Source organism: Nyctibius grandis, chromosome 6, assembly GCF_013368605.1.
Source record: "Nyctibius grandis isolate bNycGra1 chromosome 6, bNycGra1.pri, whole genome shotgun sequence".
Classification (NCBI taxonomy): domain Eukaryota; kingdom Metazoa; phylum Chordata; class Aves; order Nyctibiiformes; family Nyctibiidae; genus Nyctibius; species Nyctibius grandis.
Genome location: NC_090663.1, coordinates 497,680 through 510,344, shown reverse-complemented (window position 1 = coordinate 510,344; position 12,665 = coordinate 497,680). Strand labels below are relative to the sequence as shown.

The 12,665-nt window shown below is 49.7% G+C and overlaps 1 protein-coding gene across 1 annotated transcript in view; it reads right to left on the bottom strand.

The window, feature by feature from the left end:
- Nucleotides 1–2,196: 2,196 nt before the first annotated feature.
- DYSF (dysferlin) overlaps nucleotides 2,197–12,665 on the bottom strand; it is a 107,499-nt gene continuing 97,030 nt past the window's right edge. Inside the window, 4 exon segments of the mRNA XM_068402998.1 lie at nucleotides 2,197–2,457; nucleotides 10,054–10,201; nucleotides 10,500–10,609; nucleotides 11,248–11,426. Coding sequence (XP_068259099.1) covers nucleotides 2,419–2,457; nucleotides 10,054–10,201; nucleotides 10,500–10,609; nucleotides 11,248–11,426 — 476 coding nt within the window. The 3' untranslated portion in view covers nucleotides 2,197–2,418.

Here is a 12,665-nt window from a genome sequence, read left to right as displayed (position 1 = left end):
TGGAAGAGGTGCAAGGACCAACCACACCAACATTTTCATAAACTATAAACCCCCAAACTCATTAAGAAAGGTGCAAACACAAACAACGTCTGTCCTCAGCTCATCAGAACCTCAGGGAGAAAGCGTTACAGAAAAGTTGACCAAGACCTGGTGGTTTGACAGTGGCTGGTAAATGGTGGGCGGTGGATGCAAATGGGGTTGGGAGGGTTCTAGGTGAAGACTGAAAAAAAACAAAAATGAAGCATTTAACTGTGCTGGCAAAACAAAACACCCACCCTGGGGGGTGCAAGCCCAGAGCCCACTTCACCGCTCAAGCTTTTGGGAATGGGATCAACCAAACCTCGGCAGCAAGGACAGGTCAAAGACACCATCTTCACACATGGCAGCGAGCTGCCCCGTGCACTCTGGGTGCTGTTACAGTACTGAGTAACCAGGGAGTTAATGCTCAACGCATCACATCCCAATCCAGCAAAGCAATTAGGCGTGTGCTTTTTTTTTCCCCTGCCTTCTGCTAAACCCAGGCTTAAGTGCCTTGCTGGAGCAGGGCAGGAGCTTGCATTAGCACAGTTTGTCCTGAGAAACTCTGATCCCTCAGGATCACTTTTCACTGCTCTTTGCTCTCATGTGTCACGCTGAGTAGCAACAGCTCTCACGGACAAATGAAACCAAGGAAGACATGTCTCGTCCTGCTGAAGGGCAACGGGGAAAGGTCTATTTATCATCAGAGGGACCGTAGCAAAAGGCATGTGGTGCCGGAGCAGCAGGAGAGCTGTCTCTAAAAAGGACATTTGCTTTCATGCTTGATGCCCCTGTTCTGGGAGATGGTTCACAGAATCACAGAATCAATGAGGTTGGAAGAGCCCTCTGGGCTCATCGAGTCCAACCGTTGCCCTGACACCACCATGGCAACTAGACCAGGGCACTAAGTGCCATGTCCAGGCTTTTCTTAAACCCCTCCAGAGATGGTGACTCCACCACCTCCCTGGGCAGCCCCTTCCAATGGCTAATGACCCTTGCTGAGAAGAAATGCTTCCTCATGTCCAACCTGACCCTCCCCTGGTGAAGCTTGAGGCTGTGTCCTTGCAGGATGAGTGGATGCAGGATGAAAATTTGAGACTAATGCTGATGATTAGCATCCTCTCATGACACGAGCCAGCACTACAAAACACTAGAAATCTCCTTAGTCCACATGGCTCCATCTGATTGCAGCAGCAGAGAGGGGACAGAACACAGCAATGTCCCAACACTGCCATCCCCGTCCTGCTGCAGCTGCCGTCTGCTCGGTGGGAGACTGAGCTTTATACCTCTATTACTCGCTCAACTTCAGTAGGTCACACTAATACATAATGGAAGTATCTGAAGGGAGAAAAAATCCATGTATTGGAAAGGGAATGTGGGCCAGGTTTATAATAAAATGGAACACTAAAGCTAGATGAAGTGTGTGTTCACAGGATTTTTCAGGAAAAGTCATTGCACTCTTTGTATTTGCTATTATGACAAAATAACTCAATGGCTCGTATATCTCTGGCCGCTCAGATGCCATTTTTTTCTCTTTTTTTTCCTCCCCGAATTAAACAAATCAAGGAGTTAATTCCATAGTCTGAAGCTTGGAATTTAGCCATTGGAAGGGGCTGCCCAGGGAGGTGGTGGAGTCACCATCTCTGGAGGGGTTTAAGAAAAGCCTGGACATGGCACTTAGTGCCCTGGTCTAGTTGCCATGGTGGTGTCAGGGCAATGGTTGGACTCCATGAGCCCAGAGGGCTCTTCCAACCTGATTGATTCTGGGATTCTGTGATTTAGCCACTTACCACCAAGTCCTGCCCAGCTTTGGCATCTCCCAGCCTTTTCCCTATATCTTGTGAGTTTTGCTCTCTTTGGAAACTCAAAGTATCAGCCCAAGGTTTCGGGCTGTGCAGCACGTTTTGTCTTCAGTAGACTTCATACATGTATAAACCAGATAATACCCATTGCACAGCAAAGCAAAACTGAGGCTTGTTCAGAGCACAAAGCTCAGGACCTGAGAGGTTTTGGCTCACACGTGCTGCCCACGCCAGCAGCCCACAGCTCCTCCTCTAAGGTCTGCAACATCTTTGTCCACACAGGCACAGGAAGGTGCTGCTTCAGTTTTGCAGCTGGTGTTGGAGCTTTACAAATCAGAGCAGCTTAACAAAGAAAAATAAAAACAAAAAGAAGACAAAGGGGTAAAATAAGAAATATTTCAGAATAGGTATTTTTTTACGTGCTGTAGGTGGGATTCTGCATACTGCATCGGGGTAAGTGGTATGTCCATCTTGGTAGCAGCCTAGGGCTTGAGAGAAGCGGTTCCTCCTCCATCTCCATCTGCTGATGTGATCCAGGGCAGAGCCTCAACCTCCTTCCAGAACCCCCAGGCAGGCACCGGACCTTCCAGGCACAGCTTCAGTTGAAAGGTTTCACCAGTTTCATAGCAGCATAGTTCTAGAGGGGCAGAAAAACGAGGGAAAGAAAAGCTGATTAGAAGCAGGTACAGGCAGGGCAGGTGTCACGGCCACGCTGCCAGCCCCAGCCTGCAGAGACAGGCAAGGAAAAGGTGCGTCCCCCCCTAGCGAGGGTGGTAGAAAGCCCAAGACACGTGAGAGGACGGGTCTTGTCTTCTGCCAGTAGAAGCTGGTGGTCACAAGCAGCAAGCAGTGAGTACCAGGAGTCACTCCTGGACTTTGATTGCTCCTTCCACCAGTTTTTAAGATAAATTTCCCCACCTCTTCATAGAATCACAGAATCATAGAATCACAGACTGGTTTGGGTTGGAAGGGACCTTAAAGCCCATCCAGTTCCAACCCCCTGCCACGGGCAGGGACACCTTCCACCAGACCAGGTTGCTCCAAGCCTCATCCAACCTGGCCTTGAACACTACCAGGGAGGGGGCAGCCACTGCTTCTCTGGGCAACCTGGGCCAGGGTCTCACCACCCTCACACCAAAGAATTTCTTCCTCAGATCTCATCTCAATCTCCCCTCTTTCAGTTTAAAACCGATCCCCCTCGTCCTGTCACTCCATGCCCTTGTAGAAAGCCCCTCTCCAGCTTTCCTGTAGCCCCTTCAGGCACTGGAAGGTGCTAGAAGGTCTCCCCAGAGCCTTCTCTTCTCCAGGCTGAACAGCCCCAGCTCTCTCAGCCTGTCTCCAGAGCAGAGGGGCTCCAGCCCTCGGAGCATCTCCGTGGCCTCCTCTGGACTCGCTCCAACAGCTCCGTGTCCTTCTTCTGTTGGGGCCCCAGAGCTGGACGCAGCACTGCAGGGGGGGTCTCCCGAGAGCGGAGCAGAGGGGCAGAATCCCCTCCCTCGCCCTGCTGGCCACGCTGCTGGGGATGCAGCCCAGGACACGGGTGGCTTTCTGGGCTGTTTTCTGGGATCTCTACTGTCCCTGTTCTTGCATGATGAAGTATGGGGCTGCCACGGAAAATAGAATAGAATCAATCGTGTTGGAAGAGCCCTCTGGGATCATCGAGTCCAACCATTGCCCTGACACCACCATGGCAACTAGACCAGGGCACTAAGTGCCATGGCCAGGCTTTTCTTCAACCCCTCCAGAGATGGTGACTCCACCACCTCCCTGAGCAGCCCCTTCCAATGGCTAATGACCCTTGCTGAGAAGAAATGCTTCCTAATGTCCAACCTGAACCTCCCCTGGCCAAGCTTGAGGCTGTGTCCTCTTGTCCTAGCGCTGGTTGCCTGGGAGAAGAGGCCGACTCCCACTGCGCTATAACCTCTCTTCAGGTAGTTGTAGACTGCACTAAGGTCACCTCGGAGCCTCCTCTTCTCCAGGCTAAACACCCCCAGCTCCCTCAGCCGTTCCTCGGAGGTCAGACCCTCCAGACCCTTCCCCAGCTTGGTCACCCTCCTCTGGACTCGCTCCAACACCTCAACATCTCTCTTGAAGAGCGGGGCCAAGAACTGGACACAGGTGCCACGGTACTTTAGCCTATGACACGTGCAGTTCCTTCCCCTAAAGAAGATGACAGCAGTGTGAAAAAGAATAAGCTGTGTAAACGCAGGTTATCAAGACCACGATGAAAATACAGATGAAGATGCATGCTTAGGTCATTTGGAAAGAGCTCTGTTTAAAGTAGCTCTGCTTCAAACCCCCACGATCCCACACCAGCCAGCTTGGACGTACCTCTCAAGCATATTGAATTTAATTGGTACAGGATGTTCTATCACTCTGTCACTTTAAAAAAAAAACAACTTTGGAAACAAACCATAGTGCTCATCACCAGCAAGATCTTTGGTGGAATGGGGAGAAAAGGGAAAAAAAAAAACACCAACACAACAAAAGTAAAGTCTGACCAAAGGCATCTTGATAAATTACAACGTGTAGCAAATTACAAGGCACTTTGCCAACTGAGGATTTCTAATAACGCCGCAAATCAAGCAAGGAAAGTTAGGGCAGTTTACCAGAAGTCATTAGAAAAGCCTCCAGTGACATATAACCTTCGAATTAATTATCCATCCATTTGTCTTTCAGAGTCTACCCTCCAAACTACTCCTATTTTTTATGATTTGACTGGTTGCGTTCTGGAGGGTAGCAAGTTTTCTGTCCAGCTCTGAATTTGTATTAACGAAGTGTTGAAAGCCAAGCAGGATTATCAATCAGCGCAGAAAGCGAGCTGTAATGAGAATTAATGGCAATGGAAGCAACGCTGGGCTTGCAGAGCACAAACAGGGCTTTAAAAGGGAGTAAACACTTCCATGGCGCTGCAAAGCAGAGCTGGCTCCAGCTGGAAGCGGCGTTACATTTTTCTGTGGTGGTAGCCACTAAAATCTTTACAATAATCACTGCTCCGGGGAGATAACTTCACCGCAGTGTTCCCTACACGTTACAGATCCAGAAGCCCAGGCTGGACTATTATAACCTTTTCTTCTGACCTTGCGTCTAGCCCAAGATGTTCATCCAACCGTTCCAGTAGCAGAAGGCAGAGCTCTTCTCAGCTGTGGCAACGTCGGATGAAAAGTCCATCAAAGTCACTGGACCTTTCCAACAAACCCCACAGCGTGCGTCCCAGGCAACCAGCTCTAGGACAAGAGGACACAGCCTCAAGCTTGGCCAGGGGAGGTTCAGGTTGGACATTAGGAAGCATTTCTTCTCAGCAAGGGTCATCAGACATTGGAATGGGCTGCCCAGGGAGGTGGGGGAGTCACCATCTCTGGAGGGGTTTAAGACAGGCTGGACATGGCACTTAGTGCCCTGGTCTAGTTGACATGGTGGTGTCAGGGCAATGGTTGGACTCCATGATCCCAAAGGGCTCTTCCAACCTGATTGATTCTGGGATTCTGTGATAAACGAGCACTGCTGGACAGGGGTATGGCGTGGAGCTGGAGCATATCTGGTAGAAAGACATTCAGTCTCGATCCGTGGATGCCTCGAGCAACGACGAATTTACCACAACCTCTGGCAAATTGTTCCAACAGTTAATTACCCTTCGTCTCATAAATTAGCGTCCTATTTCCACTGGAATAGTTCCTGTAACTTCAACATCCAGCTACTGGATCTCATTATGCTTTCGCGTGTTGTTTAAGGAGTCTTCTGATGTCAAGTTAAATCTAAAGACCGTCTGAGGAAATCATATAGGAAATATCCAGGGAATGCTGCTCCCAGAGTCCTAGCTTGTACAGACTGTAACGACAACCACTCTGCAAGGAAAGCTAAGGCAAACCAGAGAGTAATCTGGCACTAAGACAGGATGGAAGAGCCCAAGTGAAAAAATGAAGAACCTCAGAATATCAGATTTTCAACATTTTTTCCCGTTTTTGTAAAACTAGACAATTTTTTTAATGGAAATTCGCAATACCATGCAGTTTTCCACCCAAAACCAAAAGGCTTTTCAGTTGGAAATGGCCTTTCACCCACTAAAACGAGTTGCTCTGTAAACAGCTGCACTAATGATGACTGATTTCTTATGGACTTGTGCCTAAATTTCCCCTACTGCAGCACTCCCAGCTCCCCCCAGGTCCTGATGAACCTCCTCTTCATCCCTTCCAGACCCTTCCCCACTTCTGCAGGTCTCCCCCTGCTCCTTCCAGGGACCCAGATCCCACCGGGGCAGCCACGGCACGTTCCCTGGTGGGCAAACAGCTGCTGGTTGCACAAAGCTCTCCTGGGAAGGAGGCTTTGAGGAGGATCTGAGAGAAGGAATGGGAAGATCTTTATTCCAGCCCATGATCAATCACACGTACTCTGTGTCCTGAAGACGGGGGAAGCACAAAGGCACCACAGCTTCAAAGGTTTCTGATCCCCTGAAGTAGCTCTAAGGACATATATATTTTGCAGAATATTCTGTTCCTCACCTCAACGGGCAAAATACTTCCCTGGGGTGTAAAGCATCCCGTGATGGGTATTCTGAACAAGACCAAGACATCAGCTTCTGCATCTTCACTGAAAACCCTGAACCACTGTTTTCTGAGCACTGCTGTTTGGAATCACAGTCAACCCTTCACCACTTCAGGAGGAAGCACACGGCTTTCGAATGGGACATTTGCTCTTACTCTCCAGCTACCCTGACCACAAAGCTGGGAGTGTGGTTGGAAGCTTTCAGCACTATATGGGAAATAGGAATAAATCAAAAAAATCCCATTTTTAGACAAAGAGCCAATGGAAATGCCCTGGGTTCGGTTTCAGGTGAGATCCCTCTCTGTATGGGATGGAGGGTGATCTACGCAGGGTTAGCCTGGCTCACGGGACCGTTAGTTTCCCAGGGCATATTGTGGATATATATTTCTCAGGTAAAGTGTGTCTTCCTTCAGTGTCTCAGGCAATCTAAACAAGACAAGATTTGGAGCCAGGGCTGAGACTTCTTTAGCAGCATCTGGTGCGTGGTACACAACTCTCCCAGGTGGAGAGGCTGTATGCAGGCAGGGCATTCATAGCGTCATAGAATGGTTTGGGTTGGAAGGGACCTTAAAGACCATCCAGTTCCAACCCCCTGCCCCAGACAGGGACACCTTCCACCAGACCAGGTTGCTCCCAGCCCCATCCAACCTGCCCTCGAACACTGCCAGGGAGGGGGCAGCCACAGCTTCTCTGGGCAACCTGGGCCAGGGTCTCACCACCCTCACAGCAAAGAATTTCTCCCTCAGATCTCATCTCAGTCTCCCCTCTTTCAGTTTAAAACCGTCCCCCCTCACCCTATCACTCCATGCCCTTGTAAAAAGCCCCTCTCCAGCTTTCCTGTAGCCCCTTCAGGCGCTGGAAAGTGCTAGAAGGTCTCCCCGGAGCCTTCTCGTCACCCATCACCCCCAAGTCCTTCTCCTCAGGGCTGCTCTCAATCCATTCTCCACCCAGCCTGGATTTGTGCTTGGGATTGCCCCGACCCACGTGCAGGACCTTGCACTTGGCCTTGTTGAACTTCATGCAGTTGTCACGGGCCCAGCTCTCAAGCCTGTCAATGTCCCCCTGGATGGCAAAGGTCCCTCTGGATTCAGGCTGCAGGCAGGTCCCAAGGCTCTTGCTGAACCAAGGACCAGCTGCTGAAAAGCAATGACTAGAAAGACCCTGGAGGTCCCAGTGGAGGTCCCAACAGGCAGAAAGCCATGAGTGAGCTCTTCATGCAAGGCCACAGCAGAAAGGGCAACAGAAGCAGGAAAATAATAACTTGACCTCTGCATGCACCCCTTAGCATCCCTGTATCCCTGTTCCTTGCCCTCTGCCTGCTCAGACTGATGGTCTACGTGCATCATGGGACCTCGAAACTGCACATGCAGTGGCAAGATTATGTGTACACCACAAAATGCAGCGAGGTCCTTATTTTAAACAGGACCCGATGGTGCTCCTGGCACACAAATCAGGACAGAACTGAGGAGGGATTGTTCTTCCACGCATGTAATCAAGGATGTACCAGTGAGCCCTGCCAAAGGTCAGGATGCCAGGGGCATCCTTCATAGCAAACCACCACCAGTGCGATTGCCACGTTTAGTGCCTGATGAAACGGGAAAGGAACTAAATCTCCAAGCAGATACAGAACCAGTGACCTCAAAAATCTAAGGGAAGCTGGCCAAATGCATAAAACCAGAAAAATTCCATGAAACATGGCCTTGCTTTTTCGAAATATGACTAAAAATTGACCCGACCAAAATGAAATTAAATACAACAACACTTAGCTAGGGAAACAGGGGGAAAATCCCAAGTAATAACGAGTGTAAATCAATATTTATAGTTGGTGAATTTTTTCTCCTCTCAGCGTTGTTTTTATATGATACCACTGGAATGAATGCAAAGCCACTTGCATCTTCAGGGTAACACTGAGTCCTTCTTGGTCAAAAAGGCTTGGTTTCTGCTTCTGGACATAGAGGGGAGTCAACACTTACAAATACCTCAGGGGGGTGTCAAGGGGATGGGGCCAGACTCTTCTCAGTGGTGCCCAGCACCAGGACAAGGGGCAACGGGCACAAACTGAGACATGGGAAGTTCCCTCTGAACATGAGGAGGAACTTTTTTGGTGTGAGGGTGCCAGAGCCCTGGCACAGGCTGCCCAGGGAGGGGGGAGTCTCCTTCTCTGGAGATATTCAAACCCGCCTGGACACGGCCCTGTGCGACGTGCTCTGGGTGACCCTGCCTGGGCAGGGGGTGGGCTGGGGGATCTCCAGAGGTCCCTTCCCACCCTTAACCATTCTGTGACTCTGTGAGTCTCCAGGAAGGGCTCCAAGCACTGGGCAGGGAGGAGGCAATGCAGCACCAATCTGCACTTGCACAATTATTTCCTCCTTCATACTACTTAGCACCTCCAGAATCGTTTCTCCAGCAGGAGAAGTATCCCAGCCCTTCCCGCAGATACGAGGTCAGAGAGACGAGGAGACCATGATCTAATCCCATCCCCTTTGTTCTCATCAGGAACAACCAAGCACGCACGACTTCCACTCATCTGAAAGTGATTACGATGGCCAGGAGAAATTCCACACCTCGCTTTTCGGTTGCACATTGCAAGCACACAAAGCCATCTGCAAAAGGCAGCCGCATTCTCTCACGTGAAGTTATAAATTACCCCAATGAGTTCTTTTCTTAAAAAAAAAGAAAATTATATACAAAAAGCAGAATTTGTTAAGTGCTGGAAAGAGAGAGGCGGGTCATTTTTCTTATCAGTCTGGGAGGAGGGGAAATGGCATCCAACAGCCAGCAGGAATTATTCCAGTGCTGTAGAAACAGAGGAGGATACAAAACCCCAGCCCAAGCCAAAGTGGAAGGCCAGGGCTCCATTATTTATTTATTTTGTTTTGCCAGTGGAACTGACAGTAAGACAAGAAAAAGCCACTTTCTTGATTAATGAGGTGAAAACCCTCCTCCTCACTCAGACGTTACATTGGGATAACATGCTCCAAGCCTTGATAACGAGAGATGGGGCTGCCTGAAGGCCTATAAACTCCCCTGTCTCTTTAAACAATTACAGACCGATGAGTTATTTTCCACTGCTCAGCCCTGTAAAATGGCTGCATCACTAATTAGGCCGCATGTTTGTCAGGGATTCTCCCACCAGCCCTGCAACACCTCCGACATCAGCTGCTTGAACCGCTTTGAAAACAATAATGACCCCTTCAGCAAGGGTCATTAGACATTGGAACTGGCTAACCAGGGAGGAGGTGGAGTCACCATCTCTGGAGGGGTTGAAGAAAAGACTGGACATGGCACTTAGTGCCCTGGTCTAGTTGCCATGGTGGTGTCAGGGCAATGGTTGGACTCGATGATCCCAGAGGGCTCTTCCAACCTGATTGACACCACCATGGCAACTAGACCAGGGCACTAAGTGCCATGGCCAGGCTTTTCTTAAACCCCTCCAGAGATGGTGACTCCACCACCTCCCTGGGCAGCCCCTTCCCATGGCTAATGACCCTTGCTGAGAAGAAATGCTTCCTAATGTCCAACCTGACCCTCCCCTGGCCAAGCTTGAGGCTACGTCCTCTTGTCCTAGCGCTGGTTGCCTGGGAGAAGAGGCCGACTCCCACTCCACTACAACCTCCCTTCAGGTAGTTGAGACCTGGGGGAACACCTGAGACCTTGGTCAGCCCCCCATCCTTTCCTGCACCCATCGTACCGGGAAGGCGTAGATGAAGATCCCCAGGAAGAGCAGCAAAATGAAGAGCACGATGGCCAGGATAAGCACCCACTTGTACCGCCGCCACAGGATGTACTTCAGGGTCTTGTACGGGGAGGTGAACCACAGGAAGGAGGTCTCTGGGCGCCTGGAGCCAAACAAAGTTGAGGTCACTTCTGAGTTTCACAGTAGTTTCACCCTCCTGGATCCCCAACCCCATGAGCATGCCCTGCTGTAACGAGCTGGCTGCTCATCCTGCAAACCCACATCCCTCTGGGTGGACCATGTCAAATGGTCTCCTTGGTGGTCCAGACCAGCCTCCCAGCCACCCTGGCCTATCTCAGCTCACACAGTCTGAGCATCAGCAGTTCAGGATCCCAGCTTTCCAACTTGCTCCTTGAGAACTCTGTGCCCCATTGTTACTTTTCCATTCAAAATGCTCTTACTTGGGGTCCTCCAGCTTGGGGTTCATATTTGGCTCATCCCGACCCATGCCAGCTGGCCGCTCTTCATGCTCTTGTTCTGCCACAATTTCCAAAGTCATTTCCAATTTGCCCTGTGTGGGTTAAACAAAAACAAACTTATAAACAAAACAAAAAAAAAAGGAGAGGTGAGAGATGAATGTATGATGCAAAATACTAATTGGGGAAAGAAAAAGTACTTTGAGCATAACCCAACCGCTACCAACAAGGACCATGAGGAGCCTGGGAAGAGTGGACTTCATACAGATCCCTCACCTGCCCACTACAGTGTTCTCGGCAGCCCCAGGACATCTCAAATGCCACTGACACCCAAGTTTAGGCAACTGACTTGAGGGTCTTTTGCTGAATGACATTTCTTCTCAGCAAGGGTCATTAGCCATTGGAAGGGGCTGCCCAGGGAGGTGAGGGAGTCACCATCTCTGGAGGGGTTTAGGAAAAGACTGGACATGGCCCTTAGTGCCCTGGTCTAGTTGCCATGGGGGTGTCAGGGCAATGGTTGGACTCGATGAGCCCAGAGGGCTCTTCCAACCTGGTTGATTCTGGGATTCTGTGAATAAATCCCAGAAAACATCCCTGACAAAAGCTGGTCCAGTTTGTAAAACGTGCAGCCCAAGACTGCGTTTCTGCATCCTACATGTGCTTGGTCCGGCCATGTCCCTCATCAACGCTTTGAGTGACTCCCCCAGGAGAACACGTGCAGAGGACACCTTACCGCCAGGATCTTCTTTTGATCTTGCTCAGCAACACAGGGCCACCATCCCTTGACGGTTTTCTGCTCAAAGAGGGACACAAAGCGACTTGAAGACAAGGACTCATCTACTAGCTCCAAGGAACACTTCTCAGCAGTCTTGGCAGGTTTGGGCATCCTGTTGAGATCCATCTGAATGGAGCCTGCAAGGAGGAACATTACTGGGAAGACCTCTTGGTGTAACAGGTCCTTAAAACATGGACTCTTTCCTTGAATAAATATTCACTGTGGCACCCTCCTGCCCTCCGGGAGCTTGGGCAGACACCCACACAGGAAGGGGGAGAGCAAGTTCAAGTGTAGCCATATTTTCCAAGCATAGTGCTAGTTTTAGCCCAGGGCTCTGCCTAAGAATTGAGCACTTGCCATCACCATTGTGCTTAGGAAGACCTGAGCCATGAAGTTCTTCTAGAAAATGCTGCAAAATACCTGCTGACTTACGCAGCTATAAGGTTGGATGGTTTGCACTGAAGTCAACCAGGCAGCCTGAGATTTTTCATGAAGACTAAGAGGTAAAACTCAAATGGATGCCCCCTCCCTGGCAGTGTTCAAGGCCAGGTTGGATGAGGCTTTGAGCAACCTGGTCTGGTGGAAGGTGTCCCTGCCTGTGGCAGGGGGTTGGAATTGGATGATCTTTAAGGTCCCTTCCAACCCAAACCGTTCTATGATTCTATGAAATTCTACACACCCACAGCCCAGTCAACATAAGAGCACTGGGCAGGAGACTTGAAGATCTCCAAGTAGGTTATTTTATTGCCCCACTCAATTGCAGCAGGCTAAATATGAAGGAAAACCCACAAAAACTACAGCTTCCTTCTGAGCCAGGGTGATGCAGTAATTAGTACATTTATCTAGCCTTTAGGAAATCTGAGCTCAGTTCTCCGAGCATTGGTTGAAAGCGCCTGTATTTAATTTACATTGCGACACTAATTGACTTTATGGTTGGGAACGGCCGAGAACATACACAGGGGCTGGTCCTGTGGCTCAGCTGAGGGCCAGCAGCTTTTTACACTGCTGTGGATGACTCACATTCAATATCTGTAGCTTCTCTGTGCCACGGATCCTCGCAACCAGGGACAGTATCAGCACAGATCAGATTTGTTGTGAAGCACTTTAGAGGTCCATGGATGAAAAGTGCTTTACAGAAGCCAAAGACCACTTTTACTTGTTGGCATTTGCAAAGAATTAATGTTGGCAATCAAGAGCTTGTGATGTGCAGAGCAAGAACTGGAAAACACACCTTGGAGAGGTCATTTCGGCACTCAGCCTACATAATTAATCCAAGATAGGATTTAAAAGGATCTTGATCACATACTTCCTTAGTGAAGCTTTTGATGTTTGAATTTTTTTTTTAGTGGCAAAAAGAAAGGTCCAACAAGATCCAA